We start from the raw sequence: 20,357 nt of genomic DNA on the forward strand, positions 1-20,357 counted from the left end.
AAATAGATGCCTTAATTTGTCATTAATATCCTACCACCCTATTACTATCTCCTGTTTTTCTGAAAGCAAAGCACTTTTTAATTAATTATTATAGGATATCAGTCGTCTTGACGTAAATCATTGATTGGTCTTCTCATCTCAGCGAATCAGAGTTTTAAACACAGCAGACTTAGGTCCTGGAGGGGAAAAAAACAGTGTGTGTTTGTAACCAGTGTGGGGAATGTCTTTGTAAAAGTTGTATCTCTCAAAGTGGTCATGTAAAAAGACCCTGAGATTAAAGTAGGAAAGTGTAAGAAGGACCAAAGAAATGGAAGGATATGATATACTGCACCTGATACATCTAATAAATTAACAGATCTTCAACGCTGATACTCCCCCGAATTAAGAACATCTACATAGGTACTAAGGCTGAATCTAACACAGAGCATCAGCGCACTCTCTTATACAGTTCGTAATTTTTTGTTTTTCTTGTATTTTTTGACTTTCTTTTCTTTTCTGTGAGAAACAATGTTTTTCAGGAAGCATAGTTTGATAATCCGAAAGTTTAAAAACTGTATTTATGAATGCTAATCTCAAGTTAAAGGAGATTGAATGGCCTTTGTGACCTTTTGTTGGTTTTGTTTTGATTTTTTTTCATCCTTTGTTTTGTTTTGATTGTTTTACATTGAATATGCAATCATTAAATTTTATTTTGTTTTGCTGAACTTTTAGTTTTGTTTCGCTTCTTTTTAAATTTCCTCTCAGATAAAATTTGGGTTTTCTGTTGGTTTCTAGAAACTGATGGATGGTACACCCAGCAAGGATATTTAGGGACATTGGAATTAAAGATCCAGAAGCCTCTCTGAGATTACCTGAAGTGCAGTAGGCTGCAGGGTTTAGTTGAATACAGTAGACATGCGTGGATGACAGCTTGAGAGAGTTCCTTTGCTTCCTCTGCCTGGAAGGTCTGTATGGTTTCTGTTGTGTCATCAGTAAGGGACGTTGTGCTCGAAACACAGGTAGGGAGTTTCAATTACTACCCAATAAGACCAGTGCCAGTTGAGAGGGATCTTGTTTGAATACTCATACAATTAATCCTTTTTCCTCTCTATCTCAAGTAAAGTCTGATCACTGGTCTGTCATGACGTGATTGACGACTGCAATAGAGTGGAGAAATTTGCTTTGCCCAATCCGATCACGTTAGATCAGTGTTTACTGAAATGAAGTATGCATTTTTGAAGTATTTAAATAGGGACAATGTCTGTCAGCCCTGAACCGTTGCATGTGAACTGTTGGACCATACACTATTCAACGCTGCAAATAGATATACTGCAGACCAATCCCTTTTCTTTATCCAAATCCCTCAACAAAAGCTCAAAGTCTAATCCAATATTCGAAATTTAAAAATGTGGTAACTCTGTTACCTTTCTGCAAACTACTATAACAGATACAGGTATCTGTCATTTTGAATGTACTTTTGCCAGGATTGAAAATGTAATTGGAAGTCATTCTGTTAGTCTATGTAAAGTAGAACCTACTTCCGTGATAGGGTTTACAACCCTCAGAGAGTGCTACTCGAGTGGTCCAGTTAACCCTGAAGGTCTGAAACTAAAGAAGTTACTGAGGAACCCACAAGGAATATGTCTTATGTAGTTGCTGTAGTTAGCTTTTGCATTGCCTCACACACCTTTTGTCTTATGCCCTGTCACACTCAACATCTTCCCCTAATTTGCCCAGACCACGTCTGCTTTGCAGCCAATCAAACAATGTCCCCCTAACCATTTCTACTATTTTGATATGTATAATCCAGTGTCTGTAGATTTTCTTTTTATAGAACTGATCCAGCCTCTCCTTAACTGGAAATTAACTTAAACTTGTCTCTGTGCTTTAACATGCTTTTTTCTGCACTTTGCTTTCACCAAGGCCTTTATGTTATGTTGATGTATGTTTTAAAACATCTTATGTTACCATGGCAGCACCACAACAGTGGATGAGAGAGACCTAGACTGTATGCGATCTATGTACACGTGTATTGGGATACTAGATATCAGAATATGAAATACAATTCTCTGTGTATTCTCTCTGACCTCAGCTCTGCAAAGCCTTACTCGATTTTAGTAATGAAATATCCCTACCCCTCATTTCAAGGACATTATCATTGTAGGCCTCAAAGAAAAGAAAATCTAAACATTTCAACATATTCTATTGCACAATCATGGAAGTAGTGCAATATGTAGTGTATATTTGGTTTTCCGAAGCAGGAAAGGTACAAGTGAAATTGGTTTGCTTTATTGACTAATTGTTTTCCTCATTCTTTTGATATTCTTTATTCTAATTTGCTTCTTACTCTGTTACCTTCTCTTCAGATTGAAGGTGTATTGAAGATACTAGTGGATTTTTACTGGAATAACGAGACTTAATTTACCTCTGTTTTCTAGCCTTAAATTATGTGGGAAAGATGGGAGAAGTTGACAACAGCAGTGGAGGCACACAGATGTAATTTATTTGACTCTTTGTATGTGGTAGGCTATTACATGTTTGTACATTTTATTGTTGGAGTGTGTTTATTTGACTTAATGGGTTAATTTTTATTTCTTCGTTTTGGTTTTGAATAAACACAAAGGCATCTGTTCAAAGACTGTCGAACTTGGAATTATTTTGAATAAAACATTTCGAAGGTCTTTAAAGCTGAGGGGATATTTTGCCTCTTAATTTCTGTGTGTGCAGTAGCCTAGGCTATAAGGTTTAGCAGACCATGAGAATCCCACAACTACATGTGGTAATGAAACATTTCACATTTTATTTAAAAAAAAAAAAATCCGGAGGAACAGTATCATGAATGTACATACATCCATTATTATGTACATTCATTATAAATGAATTTTAAATGTAAATGTATATTAAAAAAAACGTTGTCACAAGTTGTCAGTGATTGTTTCGAGATTTGTCACATAATATGTTTTATTTATCTAAACCAAATTGTGACTGACATTAATGAGGATTCATCTATCGACCTCTCAGATCAATAAACAAAAGAAAGATCTTTACTAGCATCGGTTTAGATCAGACACTGCAGTTCCACTAATCTGAACGCTTCATGGCAAGCATTTCAGGTCACATACAGCACATAAAATGGGTATTCTCTGAGCCAATGCATGTCAAGAACAAATAATAAATCCACGTTATGTCAGTCCCTCACATTTACATATCTTCTTAGTATAACGTTCTATCAATTTCAAGACTTCCACCACAGGGCTTCCACTTTTCCACAGCCACACCAGGGCATCAACGGTGCTTACTCCGGGCTCACGAAGCTCGAAGCGCCGGGCTTTGAGCATTAGCTGGCCGCTTTTAAGCCTTGGCTCTGGCCAAGTTTTTCGCTGTCGAAAAGCGGCAACTGTTGCAACATTCTCAGTAACGGTGCCTGAGAACATTTTAAGGCAACTCTTGATTGAGAACTTAGTTGAAAACAAACCTACAGTTGTGCAATATAAGCAAGAGCAGAGCCATGAAAACTCTTAGGAAAGTAAGACTCACCAATGTGCGTTTAACACTCCCTGTATCTATCCTTATGAAGATAGTAGTATCTAGTATCTCTAAACACACCCACTGCTCCAAAACAAGGTGCTAGTTTCACTTCAGCCTGAGTGTTCTACAGAGAACGGCTTGCCGAAGGGCTTCGAATACTTTTCAGAGATAAATCTGTATAGACCCAGTGAAGGAATAGACTGAAATCATCCTCGCTTGTGCACTAGTCAGTGGTTCTGCAAGTATACAGGTATCAAGTAACACAATTATGAGTAGAACGAGTGCTTTTTCTTCATCATGGCACATATGTGATCAGGTACAGTAACTTCTAAAAGGTAGATACATTAATATAGTCGTCGGCCAGACCTTTCTTTTCAAAAGAAACAATAAACATATCTTCAATGTGGTCCATGCTGAAGTGCTGGCACCACGCACCAGCCAACTGCACCATTGGGATCACAAGTGTGTGTGTGCGCGTGTGCGTCTGCATGCGTGCTTGTGTTGTCCTTGTTGAAGACAGCGCCCTCTGTTGTTCGTCCTGAGGGTTTCACTCAGACCTGGCAGAGGTTGTAGGAGGGTTTCTCTGACACACAGTCCCCATCCACTTCATACACATAGTCACCGCGCAGAGCCATTAGAGCAGTCTCCGACAGGGTCACACTGTGGTTACCAAGGGAGGTCACTGTGTCCCTCCTCTGCAAAGACACACACAAACAAAGAGCAATACAGTTAGCAGACACGCATGCACGTTCACGCACGCACACACACACACACACACACACACACACACACACACACACACACACACACACACACACACACGTACACACACTTACCTGGTTGGGACTCTTCTCAAAGTCTTTCCTGCAGAGGTGACACATGATCCCAGCTGCCAAGGCATCCCCCAACACGTTGATCATTGTGCGAAAGCGATCCCTAGGAATTAGAAGAGGAAACATTAGGCTTTACCACCTCAACAGCCACAAGACTGGAAGTAAGTCCTTTATCTGGCCTCACAATAGAGTAAGTAAGTATCCTTGAGAACCAATGGTTCTCGAGCCTAACAGCCCAAAGGGCAGGAGCCTATCTCCTGTTTCCATAGCATGAGGCAGCTTGATGTACAAGTACACCACCTGAACATGACGCATGTTGCAGGGTGTTACCCCCAATCCAACTCTTAATGCTGAGTGTCAAGGAGGGAGGCATCGGATACCATTTTTATAGTCTTTGGCCATGGATCGAACTCACAACCTTCCAATCTCAGGGCGGACACTATAACCGCAAGGTCACTGTGCTGGTGACTTCTCGGGCCACACAAACGTTCCACATTAATTTATTTTGTCTGAATTTTCTTCAAGTTATTATTATAAATTCAATGTTTCACAATGCTAACAAGAATGTCCTGGGTATCTACAAAATGTACAAACAATTTTTGAATGGGTGGGTTCATGCTTCCAAATGTTATAAATCCCCATTAATACAAAGCCTATGGCAAAATATGTGAACAATTTGAAAGTGGAGCCAGGAAGCACATGAGCTTCTCACTGCTCTATGAAGGTATTACTATCAGTTTGGCATTACTATCATTATAGTATAGTAAATGTCTCGGACACTCACAGGACCCAATCGATGGCTACGATCAGTGTGATGTCAGCGGGCGGTAACCCCACAGAGGTTAGGACAATCACCATGGTTACCAAGCCAGCCTGTGGAATCCCAGCCGCCCCAATGCTGGCTGCTGTTGCCGTGATACTGAGGAGACAGGACCAGGGTGTAAATGATAATTACTTAATACGTTCATTACAGCCACCATGGGGAGAAGGGAAGAAAGAAGAGAGAAGGGAGAGAGAGAGAGAAAGACTCTGTAAATAGAGTCAGACAGGGGGCGGTTCTGACCTGATGGTGACCAGCTGCCCAAAGTCAAGCTCATACTCGTTGACCTGAGCAATAAAGATGGCCGCTACAGCCTCATACAGTGCTGTGCCGTCCATGTTTATGGTAGCTCCCACTGGCAACACGAAACGAGCGATCTGCCGGTCCACCCCACAGTTCTCCAACAGACACTTCATAGTGATGGGCAGAGTGGCCGAGCTGTAAAGAGTAAAAAAGAGAGGGGGGGGCATTACTCTTGGCATCTAAAATGTGAATGTCAATTGCATTTCAATTCAGTCAATTCAGGAAGTAAACTGAAATTCCAATTCCAATTCCAAACCTTCCTCATTGAAAAACATTTTCCAGAGGAAATCTGGAACTGGGCTTGGAATTGCAATTGACTCCCTGAATTGATTGAATTGAAACGGAATTGAAACCCCAACCGTGGTATCCATACATGAGCAAGTGGTGTTACCATACCTGGATGAGGTGGCCAGGGCGATGACCAGTGCCTGCAGCAGCCCTCTGATGAAAGTGAAGGGGTTCTTGCGTGTCAGGACGTAATAGAAGAGAGGCAGCAGGATGAGACCGTGGACGAACAGTCCTGCCAGCACGGTGATGAAGTACATGCCCAGCTTCTCCCCTAGGTGGGCTGGGTCGTGCATGTCTAGGATCTTACCCGCCACCAGGAACACAATGCCAAAGGGGAAATACCTGGACAATACAGGAGGAAACACAGCAGAGAGTGTGCACTATTAATGTTCAATTCAAGTCATGTACGTTGAGGAAGGCACATGCCGATTTGGTCTGTGCGATAAATGTTATGTTATTATCATTATTATTATTAAGTTTATACATTGGAGTACTGTCTGTTTTTCATTAACTGTCAATGTTCCAGATACAGTAGTGGTGGTCGGGGTAGTGGTGGTCTAGTGGATAGTCAGTTGGACTCGTGATCAGAAGGTCATGACTTCAAATCCCAACCCGAACCACCACTATGAATGAATGGTCTTTATTGTCATTGATATAGTACAGGTACCAAACAACGAAATTTGGGAGGGGGGGGGCTCCCCTGGTGCTAGGAAAGAAAAAACAAGAAAAAAAAAAAAACAAGAAGGGAAAGGAGCTGGTTTACATAAATAAAGGCTATGTACACTATCCACTATACTATACTGTACAAATAAAACACTGTGCTGTACTCTATGCTATGCTATACCTATTCTAACATTTCCTATTCTCTGCAACCTTATGTACCCTAGGGTTGTCATATTGCACATAGTGTTATTGCACATTCATTTAAAGTGTCGCAGTTTGCAGGCTTGAAATGTACACATTTGTGCCTCAGCACTACACCTGATTTTCAATCCAGCAGCTGCCATCAATCCGTCCAGACTGTCCAGGGCCCACTAGTATGCCCTTGAGTAAGGCCCTAAATTACTTCAGGGAGACTGTCCCTGTAAGTCCCTTTGGATAAAAGCATATGGTGTAAATGTACAGTCATGTCATCAAAAATGCTTTACCTCTGAAAGATGATAGAACTTGTTAATAACTTTCTCATATTTATTGTAAAAGATAGGGGGGGCTTAGCCCTGCTAGCCCATTGATACCAGCCGTCCCTGCTGTAATACTATCTCCCTGTCTCCTGGCTCTGTGTTTGCATATGTGCTCTTGTGTTTGGGCTGACCTAAGACCTACTGTAAAACTGCTTTGTGATGACCTTATGACAGTATGTGTTTTCTCCCTATTCCTGTTCTTCTGACACTCAGGAGGACACATAGACGCTACATCCCCCCTCGTAACCCTTCCAATCTCATCTATCCACCTTCTTCAACTGACCATGACTTCAGTGCCGCGGGTGGTCTCTGGAACTGCCAGTCAGTGGTTCGTTCCTGGCCCTCAATGTCCTCGCTCTCACTGAGACCTGGATCTCACCTGAAAACACCGCTACACCAGCAGCCCTCTCTGATGCCTACTCCTTTTCTCATTCCCCTAGACCCTCTGGTTGGGGGGGAGGCACAGGACTCCTCATCTCGCCTAAGTGGTCACATACTGTCCTTCCCCTGTCACACCTGTCAATATCCTCCTTCGAATTCCATGCTGTTTCTGTTTAACCCTCTCCTTCGGCCTTACCCTGTCGCCCTCTCCTCCGACTCATAAGGCAGGCAATCAGCTCAACTTTGTCTTCACCAGATCCTCCCAGACTTCCAACCTTACTGTTACCCCTCTTCCAGTTTCTGATCATCACTTTGTATCCTTCTCCCTTCCCCTCAAAATCACCTCTTCCCTGTCAGTCTCTAACCACTTTAGACCCTCTCGGCGCAACCGACGTACCCTGTCTTCCACCACCCTCTCTTCTTTTGTCTTATCCTCCCTACCCTCTGTTGAATCCTTCTCCCTTCTATCCACTGATGCAGCATCCTCCACCCTCCTGTCCGCTCTCACCTCATTCTTCGATGCCCTCTATCTACTAACCTTGAAGCCAGCATGATCCTCTCAGAAAAACTGGCCTCTCTGATGACCTAAACCTCTATCACTCTCTCCTCTCCAACTATGCCTCCTCTGCATCAGCTGCTAAAGCATCCTACTATCATTCCAAAATACATTCTTCTGCCTCTAAACCTAGAAAACTGTTCTCCACTTTCTCCACACTCCTTAACCCACCTCCTCCCCTTCCTCCTTCCTTCCTGTCTGCCGATGACTTTGTCACCTACTTCGAAAACAAGGTTGACGACATCAGCAGCACCTTTTCCCCTCCTCCTAACAACGCTGCTAACACGCCTTTCAAACTCTCTGCTCTCTGGTCTCTGGCTTATCATCTTTTTCCCCCCTCTCCCCTGATGAGATTCTCACACTTATCACATCCAAGCAGGCAACCACATGCCCTCTCGATCCCTTTCCTTCCTCTCTTCTCCAATCCATTTCCTCCGACATCCTTCCTTACCTTACCACCGTAATCAACTCCCTATCCAAAGGATCTGTCCCGGCTGCCTTCAAAATAGCCAGAGTCAAGCCTCTCCTCAAGAAACCTACCTGTGACCCGTCCTCTGTCCACAACTACAGACTGGTATCCCTTCTCTCCTTCCCTTCCAAAACCCTTGAACGTGCTGCATCTAAACAACTGACTAACTATTTCCGGAAGATGGAACATCTAGACCCTCACCAATCCGGCTTCAAGGCTGGGCACTCCACTGAGACTGCTCTCCTTGCTGTCACGGAGGCCCTCCACTCTGCTCAAGCTTCCTCCCTCTCCTCTGTTCTCATTCTCCTGGACTTGTCTGCTGCCTTCAACACAGTAAACCACAAGATACTTCTCTCCATCCTCTCAGAACTGGGCATCTCTGGCACAGCACACTCCTGGCTTGCTTCCTACCTGGCGGGTCGCTCCTACCAGGTGACCTGGAGAGAATCGCTGTCTTCTCCACGAACCCTCACCACTGGGGTACCCCAGGGCTCTGTCCTAGAGCCCCTACTGTTCTCCCTCTATTCCAAGTCTCTTGGCTTGCTAATCTCCTCACATGGGTTCTCCTACCACAGCTGATGACACTCAACTCTTCCCACTCTTTTTTTCCTTCTATCACAGAGACTGCCAATGGCCCTGGGCCTGAGCTAGATTACTCTTCCTGCTGCAACTGGTGAACTGATGATTCACTTGCTTAGTCAAATGTATTGATTGTAAGTCGCTTTGGAATAAGGCATCTGCTAAATGCCAAAAATGTAATGTAAATGTAAATGACCTGACTCACATACCTAACCCTGGCCTGAGCTGCCATCACCCACACTGATCTAATGACTCCAGAGTTTTGGAGGAGGAGGGTGGGGTAGCATCACAAGCATGGGATGGTGTTTTAGGTTGGACAAGGCGGGAGGCAGATGAGATCATGGTGGGTCAAGATTTGGCATTAAGGAGGCCAGACGAACACTTTACAACCAGAAACCCGTCTTCAATCCCAATCTCAATCCAGCCTGCAGTCCGGTCAAGTTGATCTCTATGCAGTGTGAAGGAGAGTTGGGACACTGCTGCTGTATCCTGGACAAGGCAGCTATGCTGTGTAATCTGAAGCTATAATCTGTTTTGTCAGGTAGGGGTTAATTGAATTACAGTAGGGTTTAACCACACCACATGATGTAGGTGTGTGTGTGTGTGTGTGTGTATGTGTGTGTGTCATACATACCACATGGCAGCATTGATGATCTTCATGACACATTCGTTGACGCACTGACACACGTGGACCAGTGGCGCCCCACGCGGTCCCATCTTCCCCAGCAACAGGCCTGCACAGAGGGAACATACACAGGGTCAGAGAGAGGGATGAGAGTGTGTGTGTGTGTGTGTGTGTACAATAACTGCTTGTGTGCCTTACCCATGGTGGTGGAGAATATGACAATCCCTAAAACGTTCATGCCCTTGCTGTTCCCAGGGACGACCTTGTACTTGATGTCTGGAGCAGGGGTGATCTCGAGAAAGACGGGGTGACTCAGATGAGGGTTGTTGTAGTCGGGCATCACATACACATAGTTGTGCTGGGACTCCTTTATGCTGGAGGTCAATATCGGTACCATGTCTGTCCGGTACTGGGGGGGCAAGAAGTCAAAAGCAGAGTTTAGGTAGTTTTAGAAACATGTCGTGAGTGGGCATATTTTTATAATGAATGTGAATATAATGTAATCTCATGTTTTAAAGGATGGAAGTGCAGGTTTTACAATGACTATGCATATGCCAAAGGCATTAGTGCAATTTCAAGCATTGGATCAGTAATGTCAGCTCACCTGTTGAAAGGTTGCTTCAATCAGATTGGAAGGAATCATGTTTCTATATAGAGTCAGGGATAAAAACGTGTTATCATTATTGTCATGGTTATTGTCATGGTTATTGTGGGATTTATTCTTGTGTTATATGAGATTGTATTAGAGTCAAGCATTACTCACAGTGTAACATGTCAACATTGAAGCAATTACACGTATATGTGTATGGAATACATTGTATGGAAATATGCATTATATGTGGTGAATTTATTTCATAATTTAAAAACTAAATATATATATAAAGATGGTGTATATGTTACGGTACATGTGGGAACACGGTACATGTGGGAAAACTAGGGTTAGGGTTAGGTGCTAGAAAGCTACGGTTAGGGTTAGGGGTAGGGGTAGGGTTAGGGTTAGGGATAGGATTAGGGTTAGGGTTAGACATGCCAGCATGTACCAAGTCGACGTAGCACCTAACCCTAACACTAGTTTTCCCACATGTACCGTATTCCCACATGTACCGTAACATATATACCTTTATTAAAGGAGCAATCTGTATTTTGGTACATACATTTTTGGACTTAATTCATGATAAAACTAAAGATAACCATTGATTCTGAGAACAGAACGTATAAATGCCTCATGAACTTCATTCAGAATTCAACTGTCTTACCCCATCTGAAGCCAAAATATAACGTTGTTTAATTCCATTATTTGGAAACAATTGTAAACAAACACTGTATAGCTATAATTTGTATCTCATGGATGTCTCATGTCTATGAAATTGAGAGTGGTTACATTTCTCCAGTCCCATCACTCAGCTATCTACCAAATCTATCTGGCTGCTTTGTTGTTGTTTGAATTACAGATTTCACCTTTAAGGTTGATTAAGATATTAAGATTTTTGTAATATAATTGTGATATTCTCAACATGAAATTGGCCTAATCTCAGACGGCCCTGCATTAAATTACATTGAGTTTATCATGTCAGAGGGTTAATGGTGGATGGCTAACGAACTTTATTCTCAGTGGCTAATATTTCCTTATCAAGCCAGGAGAGGTACAGTATAGTGTCCTCTGTCTCAGAAGGACTTAATAAGACATTAGTGAATGAGGCCACAATCTATGAAAACACACACACACACACACACAGTTTTTTTTCCGAACACTATAAAGGTTGCAAAGGCTCAAGGACAACACAACACCACTGTGAAATGCAATGTCATACATAGCATGTCGTAACCATGTCACAACAAATGCCGTTGGGTTCAGGTCCATGTTACATGTTACTCTCCCCTGAGCCAGTAAGCCTATCAAACATGTTGTAGGGCTCAAACGCACCTCTGGCAGTCCTCTTATTGCCTCACATACGCAGGGTCCTGGACAGGCCTCTATTTATACCCCTAATCCAGCAAGCTTAGGTGGATCCCTGACACGGAGGGGCAGTAAGCCCTGCACTCTGGAACGTTTCCACAGGCCCTTCTCAGTAAAGCGTTTAGTGCCCGGCGCCCTTCTGAGAAGATCCAGGCTTAGCAGGCACTGATAAAGTGATTGTCTATTCATAAACCAGCCACAGCAGGGGGAGTGACGCAGCCACCATCGATCAGCACTTCTTTTGTTGATCTTTTGATGTTCGGCAACCAATTTGACCAATGTGGAAGAAAACCACCAGATGGAAATCGAGAAATGACCTGTTTGAAGACGAGAGCATTGTGCCTCTACTATCTGATTATTCCAGTGATTTTTTGTATGGATTATGAAACCTTCTTTTAGGGGGTGGTTGGGAGTTCACTGGGTCTGTACCGGGTTCACACCATTGCTAATGAGCAGGAAGTGAAAGCAGGGAATTCCTAGAAAGTTGGTGTTAGTGTTTGTGCCAAATGTAGCTGGGTATATTTGTGAAATGCTATCTAATTTTGAAACCAGTAGGACTAGAAACCGGCAGACTAGATATTTATGCAAACTACCAGGTAGCTGAATTTAGCTGTGAGAGAGGTGGTGGGGAGTTCACCATGCCTTTATTGGTACTTTACTGGGTTTGGAGGGTAAATCGACAGAGGCACAACATTGCTAACCAAGAACGTTGAAAAAACTGGAAGAAAAAAGACCCTGGAATGATGCCCTGGAAAGCTTGATGGAGGCTTTGGACATTTGTCCCAAGAGGGATATGAAAGATAAAAGCTATAAGCATAGATTGCCTATGTATGCAATGTAACATTGTGTCCAGTAAATGTATTTCCAATTAGCCTATTCAAGTGAAATTTGCACCAGGTATTAACACAAACAATCCAGACAAAAAATCTAAACATTTAAGTCCAGTTATGCGTAATAAAGTGGAATGAAACAGGGAAAAAGTATTGAACACACTAAGAAAAAGAAGGAAAGGCAAGGAACCAGCTGAAAACCATAACTAATTAGGAGGCAACTATACCTCCAATCTGTGCTAATTAATGTCAGCTGGGTTACAATATATTGATGGGCTATAAAAGGTTTTTTTTTGTTACCAAGGTGCCACACAACAAACATCTAATGATTGGTGAAAGCAAAGAGCTGTCTCTAGACCGTCGCAACCAGATTGTTGCAAAACATGAAAATGGAATTGGCTACAGATGTATTTCACAACTTCTGAATCTTCCAGTAAGCACCATTGTGGGCATTATCCGTAAGTGGAAGCAACATCACTCCACCATCAACCCGGCCACGCACAGGAGCTCTGATCAGGGAGTCAGAAGGATACTTAGAAGAGTAGCCAAAGAGCCAAGGACCACTAGGAAAGACCTCCAGAAAGACTTGGAGGCAGCAGGTACAACTGTGACAGAAAGGACAGTAGGCAATGCACTCCACCGCCATGGCCTCTGTGCACGCTCAGCCCGCAAGACTCCACTATTGAAAAATATACATGTTGAAGCTCGTTTAAGATTTGCCAAACAACATTTGGACAAGACAGTGAACTACTGGGAGCATGTACTCTGGTCAGATTGAACTTTTTGGCTGTCACACAACACACCATGTTTGGAGGAGAAATGGCACTGCACATCACCCGAATAACACTATACCAACAGTGAAGTTTGGAGGTGGAAGTATCATGGTGTGGGGCTGTTTCTCCTCTCGTGGTAGTGGCAGGCTTCATATCATTGAAGGAACAATGAATGGAGCCCTGTACAGAGAAATTCTTGAGATTAACCTGCTGCCATCCACCAGGATGCTGAGGATGAGACGTTGGTGGACCTTCCAGCAAGACAACGATCCAAAGCATACAGCAAAGGAAACTCGCAATTGGTTTCAGAGAAAGAAAATCTACTTGTTGGAATGGCCCAGTCAATCCCCTGACTTAAACCCAATTGAACATTTGTGGAAGCATCTGAAGATCCAGATTCACAAGAGGGCCCCGCGCAATCTTCAAGGTTTAAAGACAATCTGTGTCGAGCAATGGGCCAAAATCACACCAGAATACCGCAGGCGATTAGTTATTTCATACAGAAAGTGCCTTGAAGCTGTCATTACAAACAAAGGCTTCTCCACTAAGTATTGAATTAATTTCAGTTAGTGTGTTCAATACTTTTTTCCTGTTTCATTCCAATTTTTACACATAACTTTATTTACATATGGACTTTAATGTTTAGATTTTTTGTCTGGATTGTTTGAATAGGCTCATTGGAAATACATTTACTGGACAAAATGTTGATGTGTTCAATACTTATTTCCCCCACTGTACAATCGGACCTATTTATGTCTATGTGTGTGTGTGTGTGTGTTTTGTGTGAGTGTGTGTGTGTGTGTGTTTTGTGTGAGTGTGTGTGTGTGCGTGTGTACATCTGTGTACCTGATGAGGTCCAGCAGGGCGTCGGCGGAGGTCATGACAGGCTGTGATCCTACATGGTGCCCCTCCTTCTCATGGCCTGTTCCAGGGTGGATGACCAGAACCAGGACGATGCCCACTATTACGGCTATGAAGGTTGTCCACAGGTAATAGGTGATGGTCAGCACACCCAGCCGCCCACTTGCCTTAGTGTCCATGGCAGAAAGGCCCGACATCAGACTGCAGAGGGGCAATTAGAATTGATGTCATTAGCATTTAGTCATTAGGATTCCTAAAACATTCCATTAGCCTTTAGTCATTAGGATTCCTTGATCATTCTATTAGCATTCAGCCATTAGGATTCCTAGAGCATTTTATTGCCATTTAGCTGTAAGGATTCCTAAACTATTGGCATTTAGCTGTTAGGATTTATAGAGCATTTTATTGGCATTCCATTTATTTCAGAATGCTAATTAAATAGATTATTCCATGGCATTGAATATTGTATACAATTACAATACCATGGAATATTCCATTAGCATTCTATCCAATTGGACTTCACATAGCATTCTGTTAGCATTCCATTTCATTAGAATTCTTATGGCAGAGTTCTGTTATCAGACTGTAATGTAGGTAGCTAGAATGGTGTTTTTGATAACATTCCTCATTCCATTCCATGCACTACAATGAGCCCGTCCTCTAACCTCTACCCTCATCCTCCCTAATACACACAGGGAACAGCGGGGCAATGTCCGGTGTATGTAAACTAACCTGGAGGTGATGAGAGGCAGGATCAGCATCTTTAACATCCTCATCAGTAACTCTCCTGGGAAGGAGAAGTAGATCTTGGCCTGGGGGAGAAAGACACACAATTCTGGGTCTGGCAGAGGGGACAATGGTCCACCTGAGAGTACCATATTCTTGGCACTTATCATCATCTTGTGACCCTTCAGATAACCTAAACAATCTTAGTTGTTTTTTATTTGGGAGAATGGAAAAGTCAGACATTTTGAGTGATTGCCAGAAGAAAGGCTTAATTGATGCAAGGACAGTTTTTTGGCCAACAGTTTTTGACAGTACTTTTGGCCAACTTTACCATAAATACATACATGCATTTGACTTTGTTGTTGTCATGTAAACAGCTATAGTAGTTACTAATGTAAAGTATGTTCTGTTTCTGTCAAGGTTTTATATAATGGTTTACCATGTACAGCTTTATGTACTACAGTACATTATCATTACCAATGTAGATATATAAACATTTTGTGGCCCTACATAATGATAAATAACTGAAGTAAAGATGTGCCAGTGATGCTCTCTGCTGGGCTATGCTTTATTCTATGTGCATAGAGTACTGTATGTGTGTTAGTGGTTGCTGCTTACGCACAACATTACACTCCAGAGTGTGTCAGATACTTATGCTGTACTATTCTTCTGGGTTTGAAGTTAACATTTTTTTTAAATTGAACCTCAATATAAATTATTGTAAAAATGATTGTTGTTCAGGGTTTGATAGTGGGCATAATTATGTGTAGGCTGGTCTATGCATTTAGCTTGCCTGACTATTATAATTTTAGGTTACTTTTAATCAACAATAAGCAGTGGGACATCTTGGAAAAATAGGATAATCTTGTTAAACGTTCACTCTTTGTGCATTAGTTTCCCAGAGTAGTCTCGCCTACAAGCATGTTGCGTCAAATACCCAGAGCCATCTCTAGTCTGTTTGCACTTTCACCCTTACATAAGACTCTAAAGCTCAGTGCATCAAACAGTAGGGTAGAGTGTTCCTGGGCCATCATTCATATCTGCATCTCTCTTTACCTGAGATCCTATTGAGTTGCTCTGTCGTACATTTTTTCTTTTTGTTCACCCAATTAAAGCCTATCGTACTGTATCACCTCTTTGTATATAGACACAAAGCCATCTTTGCTGGTGCTATCACCCTTGCGTAAGACCCCAAAGCCCCTTATTATGGGTGGATGACAGGTTCTCTTTTAGAATGCATATTAAGAACCTAGTAAAGAAACTGACGGTTAGGCAGGGTTTTTATTATCGAAATAAAGTTAAAAAATGTAACAGCTATAACAGCATTCGAAATAAAATAAAATAAATTAGCAGCTAGGAAAACACTTGTTCAGGCTACGTTTTTAAATGTTCTAGACTATTTTGTAAATTTGTACTTGTACTGTAAATATTACTCTCTAAGCTATCCAAGCACTGCCTGACCCCGTGACCCTATCATGGTCGCCCACATCCCTCTGTACCTGAGTGGAAAGGTTCATGCTCCTGAGGTAGAATCCCACCGCACAGCCCGTAACCACAGCGACCACAGAAAGCGTCAACAGCCCGTTCCTCTTAGAGTAGTCTTTCATGTACGCCCACATTTTCACTGATACCATGCCCCGGACGGTCTTCTTTAAACAATCCATCTTGGGTCAATAACGTTACTCCTGTAGCTTCCGTCCCCTCCTTGGTGTCTGATAATACCTCAGTGAGACTGGTATTCCTGAGGCTTGTTGCAGAGAGAGAAACTCTGTGGTGGACAAACTACCCTTGCGTCCAGTTAGAGAGGCAGTCAGAAATACACTACTGAGCCAACCCTATCTCAGATAGGAAGTATTGGGGAGGTAAATCCTGTAAACAATTCTCTAATAGGATTAGGCACTCAGGGACAACTCTGAACTCATGATTCCCTGAGAGTCTGGCACACGGTAGATGGACTCTTAAAGTGGTTAGTGTTATTATTAATTGCTTAATCTGGGTCCAACACAGTCCTATCATTCATAAAGTATTTTATTATGACTAAGGGTTAGGGTTACCCACTGCCTAGACCCTCCCTTCACTTATGATTGACTTCCAACTGAAAGACCATTATCAGTTTAACCTTACTGCCATCCAGGTTAGTCTATACCTGGTGTTTATCAACTACCCCACAGAAATCTAAGAAGAAATCTAGCACGCCCAGGATAAGGACTGGCCCAGGGCTAGCTTTCCCTCAATTCACACATACATGTTTTAACCATGGGCTAAGTGTTAACCCATGTCTAGTAATTCACACTTGTGCATTGAAGCCCTGGGCTAACTAAAATAACCATAGAAATGCACCACCAACTGGCTATCTAGCTAGCTTGCTAGTGTGCCTACTTCTAGAAGATGACTGGCTCTCACCCGAGGGGACGTAGTCTCGCCACCACGCCACTATCCACACCACGAATCCCCGAACCCCACAACTCGGCCCCTGGGTGAGGTAGGGACACGTGGTCTTCGCCAGGGGGTGCAGGGGGGTGGCCCGGTAGTCACTGCCCTGACTGGCTCTGACCCGAGGGGGAGGAATCTCTTGTTTAGTTCCAATTTCCACACTTACACTATCCAGTGGACCCGAAGACCCCGTAGGTAATATAAATGTGTAGGGGAGGTGCACAGTGGGTACTCAATGAAAATTAGTTTGTTCACATGTTCTTCACAGAAAATGAGCCAAGGCCAATGAGTCTCAGGTTGAAAAAAATATGAATTGTATCATTTTGATTTTAGTAAACATTGAAAATGGGTGCCACAGACCCGAAGGCCATACAAGAGTTAATTCGATTTAAAAAGCTAAAGTCGATGCTAGACCAGTTTAGAATGTGAAAACAGCTGCTTAGACCCAGGCTAAAATCTCTCTTAGCCCCAGGTTAAGCTCAGTGTGAAAATGTTTATATTATTACTATCACTTACTTGAAACAAATAACTGCAAGCATTACATTACCTCTATCTTACAACACATTACATTGCACATTTAAAGTAAATGTATTAAAAACAAAACTCCTAATGCAGTGAAGAGATCATAATTAGGCATGCTTTTGTTTCTGAAACCATTCAATTGAACTACATTTTACTCAGATATCACGACTGCTAAAGTTTCACCTTGAAAAATATTTGTTGATACTTGAGTCACCACAAACAACCTTTCAGTTTGTGTTGTCCCAAAAATAATCTCTCTCTAATAATCTAATAGTATACCTAGCAGTTTATTTATCTGATTGATATACCTATTTGTTGTCATTCATGCACTTATCTGTGAGTCCCTGGAACTTCATATTGGTCATCAAATCAATACAGCATTTCCTTTGCATGTGACCTGTATATCAGTGTGGAAAAGAAGCTTGCTTATCCACAAAGCTTTTACCATGAATTTACCATGATGCATCTGAATGTATTGGAAGAAACAAGCAATGGTAAAGTGACCAGGGGCCTCATTTATAAAAATGTATTTGAACATCATCTTCATCAACTTAGGTACGTACCTCCGTCTATAAATAACAAATATTCTTGAAATTGAACGCAGGTGAATGAGCTTTGTATTTACGCCCTGTGATAGCGGCTCAATTATAGTCTGAATTATATAAACTATAAATAGGCTTGATTGAGGTGTTGAGCAGCACCTTCGATGAGTTCTCTACGATGGTAGACAAACGAAAGAAGAAAAACTTTACTGAGGAGGAGATCGACTGTCTTTTATCAGAAATAGACGCGCGGTATCACACCTCAATTTAGAATGATTACACCATACAATAGCCTATTGGCATATAAAGGAAGACTGAAATACAATCATAAACATCAGTTCCCTTTAAATCTTGAATTAAACTAATTTTCTCGGCTGATAACAACATTGTTAATTTTATTACGAGCCACTTTCACTTCGCATGAATTACAGTACGCATGAATGTATTCGAGTGCGGCTCACATGCCTATAATAACTCTGCATAACCAGTAGGTAATGTGCGTACGTCAAGTCAAGACCTGACGTAGAGCTATGATCGTTTCCACGGTCAAATGACTCACGTTGAAATTGTATAAATCACTACTTGTGACGTGGTTTTCTACGTACGCCACGGGTAAGATCAAATTTGATCCAAAGTACTTTCTATAAATGAGGCCCCTGGCCTCAAAATAGAAGTCATTGGTCGCAAAGGGAAGCACTGAATTAGCACTACATTAACGTATACACTGTTACAGTAAAATATGATGTTATCTAAAAATGGAAACATACATTTAGTTTTCTCTCTACTGGGTGAAAAAGGAATGTTTTTTTTAAAATTAATGTTCATGTATCTGATGATGAATTTCATTAAGATGAATGACCTATGAATTCAAGTGGAGATTGACCATTTACTGAATGACAACAGAATAATGTGTTTGATAATTTCACAGCCAATAGCTAATATGTTATAGCTCTGTGGCTTTTTTGTGTTTGTTTTCTTTCTTCTATATAGGTTGGTCAGAAAATATGTCATGTATGAAATGCAAACGCACAAGTAGTAGGCTACTTAAAAAGGAACAGTGGTTTTGTAGTCTAAATTCAACACAGTGCAGCCTCTGTGACTCTGTGAAGATGTCACTGGGTTGTCAGTGGAGGGAAACAGGGACAGGACCATACCATTGGTAATTCTTACTGGGAGCTTCATTGGAATCTGGGACATTGGCCTTCGTACTGATTAACACAATCCATACTAACTTGAACTTGGACTTTCTGATCAGTTATTACCCTCTGTGGGAGAGGGATGGTGCCTTTGTTCGTAAAGCTGTGTTGGTCTTAAAGACAATTTAGCCTCTGTTGTCTATTCAGAGCTCTGGGGCAGTGTTAACGTCAGCACTTAAAGGGATTTAGGAGCCCAATCCTCCAATTTCTACCTCCACCAGCCTCCCCTGCATTGCACTGATGGTCGTGTAATACAGTATAACACACTGGTGATTTAGAACAGCATATATGCATTGGGCATACAGTGTGAAATTGCAATTCCTTGATACATACATGTGTATATACATTCCATTAACATGCACATTGTTCATGCATTGTTCAGTATCCAGACTAGGCTTAAGATCTGGACTCAATTCAACTTATCAAAGGTTACTTTCCTTTTAGTCATCCAACTCGTTCTTATTCTTTGTTTGATTCATTTCTAATTCTGTGATTTCTTTTACAATTCATAAATGCACATAGTCCATGTGTTTATGGTAGTTGCAAACATATGAATGCAAAGCAATTACTTTACTAAGACTTTGATAACTATGGTATAGCCTAATCATGTTTTCTTGGTCATGGCACAAGCATCAGTGGGTGTCCCATAAGGACTTAGCAGCATTAGATAGCTGTCTGACCCTCTATCTATCCCATATTTATCCCATGTTAATGAATGTGGCTCAAATAATTTGCTGCTTGGTTGCTATGCAACCAACCTTCAGAACAAACCTGGTAGCGACCAGGTTTACGGTCTAAGTAAGAAGTGTGTCACAAAAGTCTCACAGACGGAAACTAAATCCTGAACGACAGTTCCCAACTGTCTTTTTGGAAATATTAGTTCCCACCTTTTACGAGATACTGTAGATAGATTATTTGATATTTTGATAGATAGATAGTATGCTAGATAGATAGTTCGATAGTGTGCCAGCCAGA

The 20,357-nt window shown here is 41.9% G+C and overlaps 1 protein-coding gene across 1 annotated transcript; it reads right to left on the bottom strand.

Moving 5' to 3' along the window:
* Positions 1-4,058: 4,058 nt before the first annotated feature.
* Positions 4,059-16,323, bottom strand: slc1a8b (solute carrier family 1 member 8b; the record flags this gene model as incomplete). Its single annotated transcript, XM_080522754.1, has 11 exons — positions 4,059-4,202; positions 4,344-4,443; positions 5,125-5,259; positions 5,404-5,598; positions 5,860-6,093; positions 9,552-9,651; positions 9,741-9,951; positions 10,147-10,189; positions 13,949-14,164; positions 14,696-14,775; positions 16,189-16,323. The coding sequence occupies 11 exons, from the start codon at positions 16,321-16,323 to the stop codon at positions 4,059-4,061; spliced, it is 1,593 nt and encodes a 530-aa protein (XP_080378880.1).
* Positions 16,324-20,357: the final 4,034 nt, after the last annotated feature.

The sequence above is a fragment of the Nansenia antarctica genome (genome assembly GCF_963989245.1).
Source record: "Nansenia antarctica genome assembly, chromosome: 1".
NCBI classification, from domain to species: domain Eukaryota; kingdom Metazoa; phylum Chordata; class Actinopteri; order Argentiniformes; family Microstomatidae; genus Nansenia; species Nansenia antarctica.